Source organism: Macadamia integrifolia, chromosome 2 (assembly GCF_013358625.1).
Source record: "Macadamia integrifolia cultivar HAES 741 chromosome 2, SCU_Mint_v3, whole genome shotgun sequence".
Taxonomy (NCBI): domain Eukaryota; kingdom Viridiplantae; phylum Streptophyta; class Magnoliopsida; order Proteales; family Proteaceae; genus Macadamia; species Macadamia integrifolia.
This window is the reverse complement of record NC_056558.1, coordinates 38,544,761-38,563,163: the sequence shown is the minus strand read 5'-3', so window position 1 is coordinate 38,563,163 and position 18,403 is coordinate 38,544,761. Positions and strand designations below refer to the sequence as shown.

Sequence of the window (18,403 nt, the reverse complement as noted above, 5' to 3'; positions counted from 1 at the left end):
CGTTCCTTTTCAAGAGAAATCGTTAGTTTATGTTTCATTTAGCTACCATTAAGTTCTATTTTCTGATGTTTTGGGAACATATGTGAAAATAAATATTGATATTTTAATTAGTAAAATACAAAAGAGGAATGATTCAAGATTTCTTCCTCCTCTTTTTCTTTCAGTTACACAGAGAAAATGAGAAATGAACTCAAAACCTTACCATGTTGGAAGTTTCCAAAACATTCAGGTGAAATTTGGAACATCTAAAGTTCAACGATATCTACACTTTTTTAAGAAATTCAAAATAGTACTTTTTGTTCATTGTATGCAATTATAACATTACAGTTGGTTGAATAAAATCTTTTTATTCTGAGCAAAGAATACTAGGTTGAACCATCACATATTGACTTTTTAGTTTCAAAATGACATGACAAAGTTTCACTCTTATATCCATTTGAGTACTTGAAATCACCATACAGCCAGAAAGTCTTTCTTAAAATCTCCTTTGTTTGTAGCTGCTAAATCTCCATCTGGTACTACTTGGTTTTCTACACTTAAGGATGCCTGAAAGTCATGACAGCTTGAGCCTATGATGCGCCAACATTGGCCAGCCTAAAACTTGTTAACCAAGAAATCTGTACGCCAATTATTCGTAATCAATTAACAATATAAATGAAGAACAGTGGAAAAGAAACCATGTAAATTCTCAACTCTTACCACAGAAAATTTTCTACCACAAAAGAATGAAGCTGAGGTAAGATTATCTGTTGACTATGTGTTTATGGGCATAGTGGGGTTTAAGGTAGTCAGACCAGTGGCTTTGCATATAGGGCAGAGGTTTTTGCATCTTAGCCATTGCTTGATACAAGCACTGTGAAAGTCATGTTCACAGTCCAGAACACCCAGCTCATCCTCCTCCATATATTCTTCCTGTCATTAAAGCCAGTGCACCAATGTCCTGACCTTTGAGAAGTTTAAACATTTGATTGAAATAAATGAGAAAATCAGAAAATACGGCACCTGACAAATACTGCAGGATTCCTTCAAAGATTTCTCTTCTGAGAATAAGAAATATTTTTGAAGTTTTAGATACTCAATAATTACTTCTTCGGACAACCCTGTGCTTACATTCCCTATATGATCTTCCAAAGCCAGTAACTCCTAAGGAAGATCAATAGACATAATATGATAAATGAAAAAAAAAAAAGTGGATCACGCTTCACAGAAAAAGATTCATGGGTATTACCTCGTAAGACATGTTATCCACATCTAGCTGCATATCTCCATAATAATCATGCAAATCAGCTATATCAGATGATGGTGATTGACTTAGAATTAGAATATCCTGCTGATGATAAGTGGTGCTTGTAAGCCAATCAAATAGGTAAAAATTGTAAATGGACATTTAATGTTTAAAAAAAGCTTTCAATGCAAAATAAACCCAAAAAAAAAAAATACTAGGATTAGGAAATTAGAACTGACAAGCATGAGATCTTGTAAGATTCATTTATGATTCAAAGATCCTGACATCTAGATGAACGCAATATATAAGCATAAAACTAACTATGAAGTGTGAACACTTGGGGGGTACTCCAGTAAACAATTCAAACTCCTATTTGTTCTTATCCATAACATCTATTGAAGACTATGGAATAATCGTAAGTCTAGCAGGAAAGAATCATTCTTAAATATCAGTTTGAACATAAAACCAATCCTTTCGTTATAAACTGTCATCTGTTAATGTTGTACTTAATGTTGGATGTGAAGATTCCGTCGGATAATCTATTGTCCCAAGTAATTATAAAGTACAGGTAAACCACATACGCCAAGGCCCAACTGGATCGTATGCAGCAGATGTTATAGACAAAAGAAATTAAAAAATGTGGTTCTGCAATGAGTGGTAGAATTTGCGACCACAAACCACTGACAGTAGCATTATTTGCCATGTGCAATTGGGGCTGCTGTAGCGCACAAGAGGCTGCCATGGTGTGTATTACCCCAAGAATGCAGTTAGGCAGCGCCCCCGCCATAGAACATGGCCAAGGCAAGCTTCAGCTACAGCTTATAAAGGGCCAGTTGGAGCCCATTGGCCATACATAACATTATTTGACGCTTTGCAATAACTGGCCAGGTCCGATGGCTACACTAGCAGTTTGCATATACTGCTATAACTGTGTTTCCAGCAGCAAATCTAGCCCAGGAACCAGAAGGGTCTTGTGGTATAATAAATGGACTCACTGTGTCTCGGCAACTTATGTAAAGTGGATGTACTCAGTGCTGGTGGAATATCTGTTAGATCAAACACCAAGAAACACGAATAATAAAGAGACAATAGATCCGTACGACACAGAGATTTAACAAGGTTCACACACCAGGGTGGTGTGCTACGTCCTCGGGCGAAGAAGAAGATGATTCACTATGCAGAAGAGAGATTACACACTAGCAGTGGCGAGGAAAAATCCGCCCTGAAACCCTAGCTGCGTGAAAACCCTATAATACAATGACTTTCTCAACAAGCAACAGTACATTATATATACTCCAAAATCGTGGGTCGACCCATTGGGTCGCGATCGATCCGGTCGAACCATACCACAGGAGCATAGCCCCCGTACCCCCATACGAGATCAGTGGTGGGCTCCGGGCTTGGGCCTATCGGCCCAACCCCTCTGCTTCCATCACAGATCTCAGAAAAATTCTCATTCGGATCGCCACCAAAATATGTCGGATCGGGTCAATCTTCAAAACAGGTCAAGAATTCGAGACAAACTTAACAATATCAAATGTGTCTCAGCTCCATAATTGTAGGATCTCAGATTCAAGTTTGATAAAATGCATTATTTTGGGTTTTTAAGTTATTGCAAAACCCCAGCAAGGTTAGCCCATTGTAAGAACATGAGTTGCGCTTACCTTGTCTCCACACTGTTAATTATTACGTGTGTTTGTGTATGTTTTACTGTGTATGACTGAACAGCAGATGTAAGCTTAGAAATGGAAACATAATTAGTGCTGAACCAGAATGGAATGTGAAGCGGATTAGTTTGATTCTCTTTGCCTCTCCATCTTTCAGGAAGATTGAACATTGAAGCTTCTTAATATAAACATTGATGAATTAACCCCAAAATATTTTCAGATTGCTGCATATCCTAGTCTGAAGGAGACAGTCACTTGAAAAGTTTTTGGTTTTACATGAACGTAAAGCGTGAAACACTAGTGACTGCAATTTAGCAGGTAAGCAAAAGCCACAGAGCTACAGTTTACCTGGAAATAACAAAAGGGAAACAAATTGTGGAGGTCTTTCTTTTTCCAAGACTTTAGGAAATGCATACATCTACTTTTCCTGTTAAAAAATTGCTGCGTGGAGAGCTATCTATCACAGAGAGGAAAAATACAAACCTCAGATACTAGCCTGACTTGTCCTCCACTACCAGCTGTTAACATCCTTAACAAAATTGAACGTGCTATCACGCTACTGTCCAGCCTCTGCATGAAAAGAACTGATTGCAGATATTGCTGACTTAGAGTATCAACTTCACTCTCTGACCCCACTCCATCAAAAGGCAAGGAAGGAAATTGGGTAAGTTGAGGAGACAAGGAATTTCCACTCCTTGAGCTAAATCCAATGGAAGGAAGGACCGACCTCTGGATCACATCTGGAACACCACGAGAAATTCTAGGAAGAAGAAGACAGCTATGAATTACCCAACTGAAATTTGATCGCTGGCGGCTTACTGAACTGGATGCTACCTGAGAACCAGAAAAGATGCTTTCAATTATCTCAATTATATTTGATAATGGAGGTTGTGGAATTTCTGAGATTCCTCTTCCTGTAATTGTCTCTGATAATGGTCTAGGGTCTCTCCTGGAAATGACCACAGCAGTGGATGAACTAGCACCCGTCGAAATATATTCCGGGCTGGATCTTGCATGGGGTAGAATTTGTTCAGGATCTGATATGTGCACTGAACTCAAGTCTTCTGGATGTGAACTTGAACTGGATCGTTCTGAAGTTTGACCATCTAACGGATCAAATGGGAGTGATCTTTCATAAGAGGATGAACAACTCTGCAGGTTAGACATCCAAAATTGAGTCATAATGGAGGTATGGAATGAGAGAAAAAAGCAACCTGGATCTTTTCTGATTAAATCTTCAAACCATGTATAAGTCACAGTGGATATGGTGTGATGCTACTGAACCTGAGTCTGTCTGTATACATTAATCAAATCCTGGTTGATGCAAATCCATCAAAAGTATACCATGCAAAGTCCAAATGACTCAACCAATCATAAAATTGCTAGTGCTTGGTGGCAGCCTCGAAATGTCGTTCTAAGGGATTTATGCCATTAATCATAAATCCTAACATGTAGCAGATACATATATGGAAGACCTTTCTTATTTCTTTTTTCTTTTTTAATAACTGAAACGAAAATAACATAATTTATACCAAGAAAGACTCACATGATCAGATTTACACATGTTGTGAACCCTCTTAGACCCAAGGAGAGAGAGTAATCCAAGGTCATTATCCAACTGAAACAAACTTGGATTTCCATCCAGAGAATGATCAGAAACACCTTCAATGTCACTATCATCACTTTCACATGTGTCACCACCCTGTAAGCTCCTTCCACTGTTGTTACCTCGTCTTCTTCCAATTCTACATTTCAAAGAAAATTAAAAAAAGGGGTGGGTGGGGAGGAGAAATTACGAATTTTTCTGATTCATTGAATACAAAACTGTGAAAGATAGTGCAAGTCGAGACATTGTTTACAGAGAAAAATGAATTCAATTTTTCATTGCTCACAAGCTGCAAAAATGAGTCCAGTAACCAGATATGAAGAACAGAATCAAAAACTTAAAATCAGATACCTTGGCACTTCAAGGGTGATCATAATCCATGGTGTTAATTTCAAATTGAATAAGAATAAAGAAGAGAAATCAACTTACATTGATTGATTTGGTGGGTTCTCTCCAGGCGGCAGCTGAGAAGGTCGATGCATAATTGCTGTACAAAGATGAACGAACGTGAGAGGAGAACAAACAGGGGAGAGAGAGAGAGAGAGAGAGAGAAATGAATTGGGCCGGATAGAAAATAAAGAAGCTCTAATCATTTTGTGAATCAAAGTGAATATAGGAGGGAATTTAGTTATGGGCGGTTGCGGTGGCGAGGGGGATTTGCAACGGAAATTAACGACCAGGGGAAGCGGGAACCAACGACCTCCGAAGAATTCCACCATTTGTCTATTTTACAAGGGCAATTTGGTGATTTCATGTTTTGTCGAAAATAGACAGCCAAAAGCTCTTCGATTCTGGATGCATTCAGGTAAAGGGGTTATTCATTAAAAAAAAAAAAAGAGGTAAGGTTGAATATCAAACTTTCACAACCATAGGGGGTTTTCAATGGGCTGGGTTGTGCCAGAATTCTTAAAACCCTAACTCAACCCTAAAGTCTCTTAACTCAACCTATATTCAATCCTGTTAGACACAGCCCAGCCCTTAATGATTCCAATTGGGTTGAACTGGGTTGGATTAACCCTAATTGACCATGACAGCACTGTATAATGTCATTTGGATGGAGAGAGACCATTAAAGCATTCAATTTCAAGTTTAAAAGGCTAACAGTTAAAAAGGAAAAGGTAAAGATACTCCTGAGTGGTGTGATTTTAAAAAGTGTTATATGTTAATGTTGTCATAATATAAAATATATATATATATATATATATATGGGATCAGGTTGGGCTCAGCCCAAGGCCCAACCCAAGCCTAGCCAGGCCCTGCATTGGGCCTGAAAATTCTAGCCCAAGCTCACTTTATGGGTTGAAATACTTAACCCAGGCCTTGACCGTGGTAAGGGTGGGCTGGTCAGGCTTTCTTGACTTCCTTAAGCCAAAGTGTTTAGTCACACATTGGTCTGAGAGGAAAGGAAATGTGGGCATATTTATAGACTTATTTCTTCAGGGTGCAAACCCTTTGGAGAAGAACTCTCTCCCCCTTTCTCATGCATTTTGGAGTTCCCAGGGTCGGGGTACTGGTGTGGTGTGGGACAAGAGGTTCTTATTTTTTTATCCAAATTTAAATTTAAAATTCAAATATGTATAGACATTTTTGTTAGGATTGTTCGAGAACAGGATCCATACTCCTGTATTCATACATATATGTGTCTATATGTAGACAAGCACCCCTGTACGTGTATAAGTAGGTATCTATAAGTAAACAAGCACCTTTATACATATACATGGAGATGTCCATATGTATACATGTACCTCTGTTTGTATATAGGTGGCACACATACGTACATCTATATATAGAGGATACTGTATAGACAATGAATTTTTGGAACTCTCTCTCTCTCTCTCTCTCTCTCTCTCTCTCTCTCTCTCTCTCTCTATATATATATATATATATATATATATTCTGAGAAATACTTTTCTGTGACGTTTTTTGCTTCATTGTTCTGTTAAATGTTCTTCCCTGTTTTGTCCGAATGTATAATAATCATACTTAGTGAGCCTAGCATCACGCTCCCATAGAATCATCACTTGTCAAATTAATATTCACAATCTTAACTCTGCACAACAAAAAAAGAAAAGAAAACATTGAACACAATCAATAATTGTGTCACCATGATTCTTGTCTTATTATTTGTTTTTACATTTTTTTTCTTCTTTCTTTCTTTTTCTTGATATCCAAACATAACATAAATTCTAAGATCGGAGGATTAGCTATACAGTCAAAGTTCAACGTACGTTGAATTTTTCTTTTAGGCTGTGTTTGGTAGCCAAGAGAAGATAAAAGAAATGAAAAGGAAAAAAAATCTAGAAAAAAAATGAAATTGTGAGAAATAAAAAAATTATGTATGTTCGGCTACTATTAGAAGAAAAGAAAAGAAAAGAAAAGTGTTTTTGTATTTTATTATGTTTTCTTGTGTTTTTGGTAAGATTTTTTTTTTTTTCCTTTTTTGCCAAAAAAGAAAACTTCACCATTCTGAAATTTGAAATTCAAAAAAAATTATTCTCTTGGTTCAGGAATTGGCAAGCACAAAGAAAATTTCTTAGATCAAGAAAAAAAGTACAATCTTGCTTTTCTTTTCTTCTCTTGGCTACCAAACACAGCCTAAAACACTAGTTGTGTCTTTCTAGGGGTGTCAATCTATCGGGTCGGGCCAGTGTTGGTCGGGCCTAACCGGGCCTGAAGGTGTGAAATCCTTGCACCATGAACGTCCATTTACTTAAACGGGCCTAGGATTAAAGAGCATGGTACGGTTTGTAATCGGGCAATCAGTGTCGGACTTTAATCGGGCTACCTTAAACGGGCCTTATACGGGCATTAAACAGGTTGTTGACCTATTTAATTCTAAACGGGCTCTAAACGTGCTTACCCTAAAATCCTTTTTTAAACAGATTAAACTATTGGCTTTAAAACTACTAGAGGATAACATTCACAATTCCGAAACCAATGGAATCATGTCTTTAACAATTGAACAGTTGATAACAATTGAATGTCCCATTTAGCAAGATCCAAGGAAATTATATATATATATATATATATATCCAAGGGAATCATGTCTTTAAAATGTAATCTAAGTAACAAGAATTGCACTATTTTTAACAATTGAATGTCCCATTTAGAATGTGGATGTATTGCCTAAGTGAAGTCAGAATTTGGAAAATTGTTGAATTGTCCATGCCGGTTGATATCTCATCCATGAAAAGTGCCCTTGCTGGTCCAACCAGCATCTCCCCTGCATCATAGACAGTAAATAATTTTAGAAGAATCAGAATGCCATAATAAGGGAAGAAGAATTAGTGGTAAAATAGGTATTTAGGCATTTTTTAAGGGGTCGGGTCGGTTGGACTAAATGAGTCGGTTCTAGTAGGCTTCTTAAGTGAGTCGGGTTGATCGGGTACCCGATGGGCTAGTAGCATGCACCGTGAACGCCCTTTTAATAAACGGGCCAGGATGAAGCCCAACACATTTATTAAACAGGCCAGTTCAAGTTGGGCCTTAAGCGAGCCGGGCTCGATCGGGCCTACCGGTGTGGGCTCAGGATTGACACCCCTATGTCTTTCACTCTGCTAGTTTGGATACTAATTGGCATAATACTTCTTAAGAACAGTGAATTTGGAATCACCCTCGAATTTGGATCCATAGGATTAACAATGAGGTACAACATTTTCTCTTTAATTTCATTTCATTTCATTTATGTTTATCATTAAACTCACTCACTCTCTCTCTCTCTCTCTCTCTCTCTCTCTCTCTATGTGTGTGTGTGCAAGGCACAATTAATTGAGGTACAACTTTGGCAGATCTGCACTATTGCACCTCATACTAATGTTGCAACATTGTTCTGGTTGCAAAGACGAAGTTTTTCTTAACCCATAGTGAAGAGAGAATACATAGACTTATAATTGGATTCTGGTATTACCTCACAAGCAGGCTTTTTTTTTTGTAATATATAATCCTTTCTCAATCCATTCAAAATGTCATATCCTATGGTTGAAGAGATTCTCTCTACCGATGCATCAGTGAAGAGAAAATAACCCTTTCATTAAACATATGCATTGACACAAAAATAAAAATCTTATTAAATTCATGCTTTGCTATGTATGTGAACTGTACGTCAAGTGAATAACTAGCAAAGATAGGGGAAGAGATATACACGTGGTTTGCATGTAATAATATCTCTCATGCTAAACCAATGGGTGCAATTGGACGGCGTGTACATCCGTTTCCTTAAAAATCATTGATTCTCAAAAGGAAAAAAGAAAAAAATAATAATAATACATGCACCACAAGTTGAACACCTACCATCATTGAAAGGAGTCTAATGGACAACGGTCGGGGATCCAATTAAGTGTCACTATTAAGATGTGATTCCTTGCTCAAACATTTCCATGGCTGTCGTTGTTGGAAGATAATGACAGTACCTGCAAGCAATAAGGGGTGGAGGAAAAATATTTAATCAAGAAGCTTCATTGTTTGTAGATGATGGAACTCTAATAAAATGAGAAAAGGCTCCCTGAGCCTAAGGCTTACCCTACGTCTACACCTACTCTTATCATGAGTTTGAGGCATATTGTATGTCCTGTCACAGTGGATTTTTTTTTTCTTTTTCTCAAATGCCTGTGGATCCATGTAGTCTATCTTATTTAGTTGGGATAAAGCTAAGCTTTGTTGTTGTTGTTGTCGTCGTCGTGAGAGAGTGCAAACTATGTAGTAGTACAATTACTCAGGAAACTCTCCCATTTTTATTATTTTTTTTTTTTTTTTAAAATAAATAATAAAAAATAAAATGTGTGTAAATGTAGGGTACACTTTTAGGTTCAGAGACACTGAATACATATACATGTGAATATATATGTAGGAGAAGACCAGTTTGTTTTATTTAACTCTTGATGTTGAGATGAAGCGGCAGCCCTAGTACAGCAGCCCTAGTAAACTCATGTCTCATACATGTAGGTCAAGAGCGAGTCAAGTCACATCGAGGGGTCGAACTCATGGGCTAGTCGGCGAATTTGACAACATATATTTGGTGGACAAGTCACAACCATTGAATCTATGACCTTGTCAAGTATATGAGTTCATACATTGTAGAGAGGGAAGGAGAAGGAGGGGGGGGGGGGGGAAGGACAAGGAGGGGGGCTCACTTCCATGTGATTACATTTCAGAAACATGTGAAGGCTTCAACATTACAGGTATGGGAAAACATGCTCTCCACATCTAGAGTAAAGAAAGGTGGAGAGACCAACTCTATATTTAGTTTTTCATCTAATATGAGATTATAAGATTGTTGTTGTTTGGCTAGGAGAAATTGAGACAATTGAAGATGAATAAGTTGGCCAAATATTCAACATATGTGCTTGACTTTTATTTTCTTAATGTTAACTTATTTGTGGAAATGAGGGGTTTGGGTCCCATATTCTGACTAGCTTTGACATGGTTTTGATCATCAGAATGTGTAGGTCATGTACCCATCTTCCATATTAGGGTTTTTATGCATACATTATTAAAGTTTCTTCCCCCAGGGCCAATATGCTGATACGAAAGATATTACTTGTCTCCTGTCATGTTTCACAAATCTTTCAATAAAAAAAGGGGAAAAATTTGATGTGGTGTATATACATTATTAATTTTATGATAACTTAATCTCATTTTAAGAGAGCAGATCAGATTTTCATACGAGAATCATTTTTATACAATCTTGATCCACAAACATGGAATACAGACAAGGAAAATCACTTTAGTGATCTACACTCTTATTCTAACTCTTGATGATGTCCATGCTACTAATGAAACCTATATGTTATAGAGTTTAACTAGCATGGGTGTTGAACCCCAAGAGGATAGCCGAGTTGACAAGGGACCTTCACCTCAAGAAGCGTGTGATTTTGAGTTTGATTCTCCTTACCTTCTTGGGGCCACTCACATGAGGGTGTTTAGTATTCTTCATTACTTTCAGTGAAAATTGAATGGTTTTCATTCAACCCCAGTATAACCCGGTCTATGTGATTGCGGGGTCAGTATAAGCTCACTAGATTAGTCAGGCTAAAGGTCTGAATACCAGTCCTTAACCCAAAAAAAAAAAAAAAACATAGGCGTTGAGACTTGGGTAGAACTCACCCACCTTGACATTGGGTTATTTATATCCAATGTGAGATCAATTACTTTCTAAGAGAATCTAACAATCTCCCTCCCATGAAGTTGCTATACTTTGACTCTAATACCACTTATTGGAACTCAAATAGAATTTACTTTCGAAAAACTAGCCATTGGAAAGAAAATGCCAAGTAGCCATTTCCCAAAGAAGAAATGGCATCGGTTTGAGCTTATTAAAAGGAAGCTATGCCAATGGAAGTTTTAGTTTGACCATGGGAGCATTCAAGTTATTGGGCTTTGTGGTCCAATTTAATTACTGAAACCCAATGTATCTCTAAAAGGATGTGATGTCTCCATGTCGGCCGATATTTTTTTTAATCACCACTTAGTTGTGTCTTCTAGATTGTTAGGACTATACCTTCCTTTGTCATATTATAAGATACTTATAAGAAATTTTTGTTTTATGGGTTCCTATTGAAGGCTCCAATTATTAATAATATAGTGTTAACTAAAACAAAGTTATTAATAATATATCCTAAAGTGATAGAGCAAATCTTAGTTCCCAAACTGTGGAGCAATTAATTAAGTCTAATCTCAAAGAGGGAAAGAGATATTGGGTTGGGGGAGTACAATCATTTTGTGTCTATTGTGTCTGCGTGTTTTCTGCGTCAAAATTAATAGGGTTCTTTTTCTTATATTGAAATAAGACAAACCCATTAAACAAGCCAATCAAAATAGTAGAGAAACCATATTCTAAATATAAGAAGCTCTAGAGGTGGATACAATGAGCTTTTCATGCTAGAAGAGTAGAAGGTTTTGGTAGAACCAGTGGCATAGCACTTGGATTGTGGCCATTAAGGTATCAAATGGTTCGGTTTTGATTTTAATTGTTTGATTTATGATGTAATAGATAGAAAATGAAAACCAACCAATTGTTAATCGATTTCAAGTTTCTAAATCGATATGTAACTCTGCCGATTGTATGTATAATTATTGGTTCAATTTTCCTTTGATTAGTAATCGATTTAAATGGTTCACTTATTTGGTTAATCAATTTTCTTAAAACCCATGGTTAACATTGATGGTTCAAAACTCAAACCAATCAATTACTTTTTTACAATAATGTAAAGTCGAAATTGAACAGAATAATAGTTGGTTTACAATCAATTTCGATCTAAATGATTCGATTTCAATTTCAATAAACAATTCTTGATTTGAATTAACACCCTTGTGTAGCCAACTCTTGGATGAGATCCTAAGTCCTTTACCCTTTTTCTTCAAATTCTCCAACCACATACGTGTTCAAAACAAAAAAAAAAATTGAGCTTCCTATGTGTGGATCCTCAAGTAAACCATGGGCTAAACCATGATGCTGGGTCGACCAGGTTAAGCTTTCGAGTCAACCAGATTGGGTCAAGCAACCAGTCCAAGGTCAGTATCGTGTCATCGGCTATAATTTTTTTTTCGGTAAGAGCAAAAAAAAAATGGGCAGAATCTATTTTGCGGACCCTACAAAGATAATTTTGACTTGATGTCACAGGTAATAATAGCCGTCCGATTTAATCAAGTAATACCAATTAAACGCTGGAGCGGTGCTGCTGATGCACATGGCAGTGTATGGCGAGCAGATGAATCACCGACAGACAATCACAGACGCCGAGGAGTTTTGGTGGGACCTGTGGGGGAAGACATCGGAGGGCTAAGAAAGCACCGTACACCTGAGTGGAGGATGGTTGTCACCACTGTCATATAGCTCATCCCCGACCCCGACACAAGTGGCCACTCAATGTTTCCTTGCACAACAAAGCAAGGACAGGCCAGCGCGAGATGACGGTTTTCGCCCCTGCCACGTCATTTTTCTGGTCAGAGACGAGATGTGGACGTCCACGTGGGAGTGGATCCCATATATAGGGAAACAGGAAACTAACAGACAAAACCGCCTAACGACAGTTTAACGGAGAGTGGCGACACGTCGTCTGTCACCGTCAAATTAACTGCGGTTGTCTCCTCGACAAGTGGTGTGGTGCCTTTCGGCTTCCCCACCCCCATCTCCTACTGCTATGGCAGAACTCAGAAGTCATTCATTCCCCTTATTAAATTCCACAACTGCTGCTGACTTTTCAATCATCACTTACATAATTCATTCAATAGGTGTCCTTATGTGCAATTTGCTTTTCTTCAATAATGTGAAGTAGGGAAAGGTAAGATACACTACACTTTTTCACTTTTTTTTTTTTTTTTAATCATTATTTCTCTATTTTGAAAAAAAAATTTTAAATAATAATACATATGACGAGGTGCAATGTATGTATTAGGCTAAGAGAATCTTTTCCTTATGAAATATTCAGAAAAAATTCATTCTTTCACCATCTAACAAAGAGGGTTCATGGTAAGGGTATCAAGTTCAAACCAAAATTATTTATCGAAATTACATTGTCGAAAAAAAATTTCTCAACTTTTGAATAATTAAACTATTTAATGAACAATTTGATAATGATTTTTAAGTTTAAACTGCCAATATACCTTTTAAATTGATTATCTACGAGTTTATATAATAATATAGTAAATGAAAGATTGTGTAATACTATGATGTATTTAATATGCAAGAACATGTATGTGAGAAAGTTTATAATATGGATAGAGGTTGAGCATACCACTAATTTTCCTAAAGCTAGCAGTTCTAACCAAAGGCATTGCAGGACACACATAGGCATAGTCGTCTTTTCAATAGGGTGGGGGAAGAGAGAGTGACATAGTCTAGGCAGCCCAGTCGTATGCCCAAATTTTTCCCATAAAGTATATATTACATTTTCCAGAGAGAGAGAGAGAGAGAGAGAGTTATATAATATAAAGGTCAAGAGATCTTTGTCTGGTCACCCCCCCTCCCTAGCATGGCAGCTAATAAGAGCAATAATGATATGAATAAAACAATTAAAAACAATTAAAAACGCTTTAATAATGGTTTCTACCTATTTTACTCTACAATGAACCAAATTGAACCATTTAACACCCTTTGTCCTTGGTCTAGGTTTAGTATTGGAGAAAACCTCCTCTGATACCACGCAAGTATTCAACCCAAAAGCTCAAACTATTGGCTTGAATGACTCACAGGTCTATAAGAGGATAGAAGGTCTCAAGGATAACTAATGTGGGACTATTCTCCCAACACACATTCCATGATTTAAAGACCCGTCAAACTAGATGCTACTCAAAGTTGTAACTAAGTATCTGTATTTAACAATTTTATGCAGTTTGTGTGAGTCAACTAATGTCTATTCTTTTTCTTTTTTGAAATTATTTTGTGAATTGTATTGTTTTTTAATGTTCTACAAATTAACCACATTGCCCTTCAAATATCAACATATTAATGGGATCTCCTATTTAGAACAATCCTATATTTAATTTCCATCTCAAGAATCCCTCTTGTTGTAGAGTTTGAATATCTATGGCAAGTTGATATCCCATGTAACCCTTAGAGAACCCTTCTCTGTATAGAATACTTGGGAAACACACTTTGTAACTGTATATATATTCACTGTTGTACACAACTAATGCAAGGAATATTATTCTCAAAAATCATGGATTGATATGATATCAAAATGAGTGAGAAGATAAGAGACCATATCAAACATGTCAGTTTATGCATGCTCCAACCAAAGAGAACTGGTTCTTGGTAAAGTGCATGCTTCATTATCCCAAGTCCACCAGCTCCTAGGGCATCATACTCTCTCATTCGGCTAGTCTTCAACTTCAAACATACACGATGCTGATTGGAATGGAAACTCTAATGACCGAAAGTCTACCGGTGACTTTGCTATCTTCCTTGGACCTAATCTCATCTCTTGGTCCTCACACAAGAAAAAGATTGTTGTATTACAAAGCACTTGTAGACGTCTCCATAGAAATCACTTGGTTAAAATCCTTGTTACGTGAACTCAATGTGCTCTAGTCTAAGCCTCTCCGCTAATCTGATTTTCACACCCAAACAAAGCACATTGAAATAGATTTTCACTTTGTTTATGATAAAGTTGCCAAATGGGAGATGCAGGTCCAATTTATATCCATCAAGGATTAGTTGGCTGATATTATAACCAAAGGCCTAGCCACTGCCCGTTTCCAGTTTCTTCAGGACAAGTCGAACCCTCACCTTAAGGGGGCGTATCTACCGATAGATGGGATCTTCTATTTAGAACAATCCTATATTTGGTTTCCATCTCTAGAATCACTCTTGCTTTAGAGTTTGGATATCTATGGCAAGTTGATATCACATGTAACCCTTATATAACCTACTTTGTATAGGATACTTGAGCATCACACTTTAGCTAGGTTTGGTAATGTTTTTGTTCTAGAAACGATGTTTCATGTCAAAAACGGAAATTGCAGTTTCTATGTCAAAATACCTTTTTTTTTTTAACGAAATTGGAAGGACGAAAGTACCTTTAGTCATTCCGTCAATTCTCGTTTCTAGCGGGGGTTTTTTTTTTCCAAAAAAAAAAAAAAATGAAACACACCATAAATGCACCAAACACTTTATTCCATTTTTTCTTTCCGTAGAACGAAAAAACTCCGAAAACGTTTTCCTGGAACATTACCAAACGCAGCCTTTGTTCTAACTGTATATATACTCATTGTTGTACACGACTAGTGCAAGGAATATTATTCTCAATTATAATGGATTTATTATATGAGTTTGAATCATTGAACCATAAATTATACTTCGTAGATCTGCACGGCCTTAAGGCTCTTTTAATTTGCTCATCATTTGCTTCACTGGTTTGGTTGGATCACATATGCTTTTAATGCAAATCTAACTCATACACCCAAATTAATCTGCTTAATTATGCAGTTCTTGTCTCCTACTGCTCAAGCCATTAACATTAACGCACATCCCATGACAACCAACCCAACCGACAAGGTGAGCCTGGTTTAAATACTTTGTGGGCACTTGAGAAATCTGAATGGGGATCCAAAGTCCCTCAAAAAGGAACATAGTTTAGTAAGAGACAAATTTGGATAGGTACATTTATATAAGAAAGCAAGTGTACTATTCTTTTAGTATATATATATATAGACAAGCACAAGACAAGTTATCGACCACTCAAGGCCTTGCACATCTCAAAGTTCTAAGAGTGAAAGAAAGAAACAAAGGAAACCCATCTCATTTTCTTCTTCTCCTTCTTCTCCTAGCTTCCTCTTTTCAGTTCAACCTAGAACAGAATGAGGCTTGATTTGCTAGTCTTTCTCATGCTCTTTCTTCTTGTAGAGGTTCAAGGTATGCACTTTATAGCTGTTGAACATATAGGAATGAGTGGGTGGTTGTTCTTTTAACACTATTGTCTAATTTGATTTTCTCTTTGTCTGAAATTTAGGTATTAGAGTACTGCAACAAGAGTTCTCATCAGCTGGTCATCAGATATTCCATGTGGGTATTTGAATTTTCATGTTGTAATGATTCATATGAACACATTTTTGAATTATCTAAACTGGGTTTTCTCTATTCTTTGTGTTTTGATTTTAATGGTGAAAAGGTGTGGTGATGCAGGAAGAAAATGAAAGAAGTTTGAAAAAAGAAAGTGATGGTGTTGGAAAGGCTGTTGCTGTTCTTTGCAGAGATGGGCACTGTTCAGGTACCATTAAGAGAAGATTACTATGGTCTAGGAGAGTCACAAACCCAAGCACCATTGAATCTCCCTATGTCTAGTGTTCCATCTTTTGACTGGTTTTAAACACTAAATATTGCTTCACATCTGACATTAGGACTGGGTTTTGGAAGAAAACATAAAACACCTAATGATGTAATCTAGCAAGAAATTGTGTCCAAGTTTCTCCTTATATCACTACAAGCTCTCAAGCTTGTTCGCTAAGGAGAGGGTGTCCAAGTACCCTTTAAGTCTTCACATCGGACTACTAACATCTCTTATGGGATTATTACTTCGGCCTTCCGTGTGGAGCACACAAGATAACATATAATGACTAACATGCAAAAAAAAAAAAAAAATTATTTAGGTTTGAAATTAAATCTTAAGAAGCTCTACTCTATATATTGGTGCAGGAAGAAGCAGAAAACTTATTGAGAACTCCTCTACCTCTTCAACCTCTACATATTCAAAGGTTGGTCTACTTTTAAGGAAATTAAAACCTACATACCTCTCTCTCTCTCTCTCTCTCTCTCTCTCTCTCTCTCTCTCTCTCTCTCTCTCTCTCTCATAAATGATTGATTCTATGCTCCAATATATTAGAGTGTGAAGAACAGTGGAGGAGGGACCAAAATGGAACCCACACCAAAGCATGGCCACCTACTGAGCGATGAGGGATTGGATGGTACTAATAAGGAGAACTTCTCAGTTGAATCATCGCCAGCGGCTTCTGGACAAGGGAAGATGGCTCCAGAGCACCACCCAGATATTATAGACATAACAAGGATGGATTATTCTCCAGCAAAGAGAAAGCCTCCTATTCACAACTGAAGAGTGTACTCGGTGGGTAATAAAAACAAAGAATATCAAAAACTGGGTTTCAGAAGAGGGAAAAAAAGGGAATAGAAAGTAAGGCAGTATTGCAGGAAATGCTGCAGTTTTTTAGGGTTAGGGTATATTAATCTTGTATATAGTACTATATTAAGTTATTCATATATAATTTTGATGATTGTGTACATGATAATTATACTAAGCCCTTATGGGTTCAGTAAGCTTTGTAACCTCTATTAATAGTTACATATATGGAAGGTGCCAAAATAAGTAATTTAATGCCTTTGAATTGTTTGTTTCATGTCTGTGTGGGTTTGGATAAAGAAAGATAAGAGAGAGAAATTCAACTGAAATTATTTTTTTTCTTTTTTTTTTATTGTTGTCTGGTTAAATGATGGTACAGATTTTCTTGGTGAAGAATGATGGTACAGATTACAGAAGCTTTTAATGGTGGACTCCTGAAATACTTTAATGGTGTTCTCCTGAAATACTGTTTAGTTTCTGGTCCAATCATGGTTGTTGACTTGTTTCAGAAGTTCTAATAAGAATCTCCTGAAATACTGTTTAGTTTCTGGTCCAATCATGGTTGTTGACTTGTTTCAGAAGTTCTAATAAGAAACTTTGGTGGAACTTGGAGATAGAAGATGAAATTAAGCAAGCCCTAGTTAGCTTCGATCTTTCTATACTTTTAACTTTGATCTAGAATTCGACCAAAAAATATTTAAAAAAAAAAAAAAAAAAGGATCTAGAATTAATCAAGCTGCACAAGGTCTTTGAGAAATAATAATCACTCATAACCATCCTTCTTCAGCTGGCCCTTTGCACGACTCTAAGACATCTTCAAAGTGCCTTAAAAATGACGATTTGGATGGTCATGGCATTGATGCTGGACAGAATTACGGACTAAGATTGGCCCTATACTACTTTCATTCCAAGATACGGAGACCTAATTTGTGGTTGTCCATTTGGTCCTTGATTTTTCTTCTAGCTTGCCTTGTCTGAGGCTTTGTGGCACCTCTTCGCTTTTCACTAACTTGACACCCAAAAAAACCCATCAATTAGATGTTCTTTTCAAGAATTCTTGAGAATATGAAAATGATGGCCTTTAACCCTCCTTCCCTTCTTCCCCCCACCCCAACCCCCCACAAAAAATAAAAAATGAAAAAGAGGGAGTATCCAGTGTTTGCTTTCATCATTACAAGGCCTAGGGAGGATCGTAAATATATGCAGACTTACCCCTACTTCACAAAGAGGCTGTTTCCTGACTCGAACCCATGACCACTAATTCGCAATGGAGTAATCTTACCCTTGTGCCAAGGTCCGCCCTCTCCCCCTCCCCCAACCCCCAAAACATACACAC

At 37.1% G+C, this 18,403-nt stretch overlaps 2 protein-coding genes across 2 annotated transcripts; one reads left to right on the top strand and one right to left on the bottom strand.

Annotated features, from left to right (window-relative positions):
- Window positions 1-201: 201 nt before the first annotated feature.
- Window positions 202-4,980, bottom strand: LOC122065487 (probable E3 ubiquitin-protein ligase RHG1A). The gene is made up of 8 exons (XM_042629297.1): window positions 4,928-4,980; window positions 4,785-4,787; window positions 4,439-4,637; window positions 3,376-4,044; window positions 1,229-1,327; window positions 1,003-1,143; window positions 700-912; window positions 202-617 (listed from the first exon to the last, which is right to left on the bottom strand). Exons 1-7 carry the CDS (start codon window positions 4,978-4,980, stop codon window positions 754-756), a joined length of 1,323 nt encoding a protein of 440 aa, XP_042485231.1. The 3' UTR covers window positions 202-617; window positions 700-753.
- Window positions 4,981-15,669: 10,689 nt separating this feature from the next.
- On the top strand, window positions 15,670-17,344 carry LOC122061024. The gene is made up of 5 exons (XM_042624183.1): window positions 15,670-15,848; window positions 15,946-15,998; window positions 16,119-16,203; window positions 16,629-16,687; window positions 16,816-17,344. The coding sequence occupies exons 1-5, from the start codon at window positions 15,794-15,796 to the stop codon at window positions 17,041-17,043; spliced, it is 480 nt and encodes a 159-aa protein (XP_042480117.1). The 5' UTR covers window positions 15,670-15,793; the 3' UTR covers window positions 17,044-17,344.
- The last annotated feature ends 1,059 nt before the right edge of the window (window positions 17,345-18,403 follow it).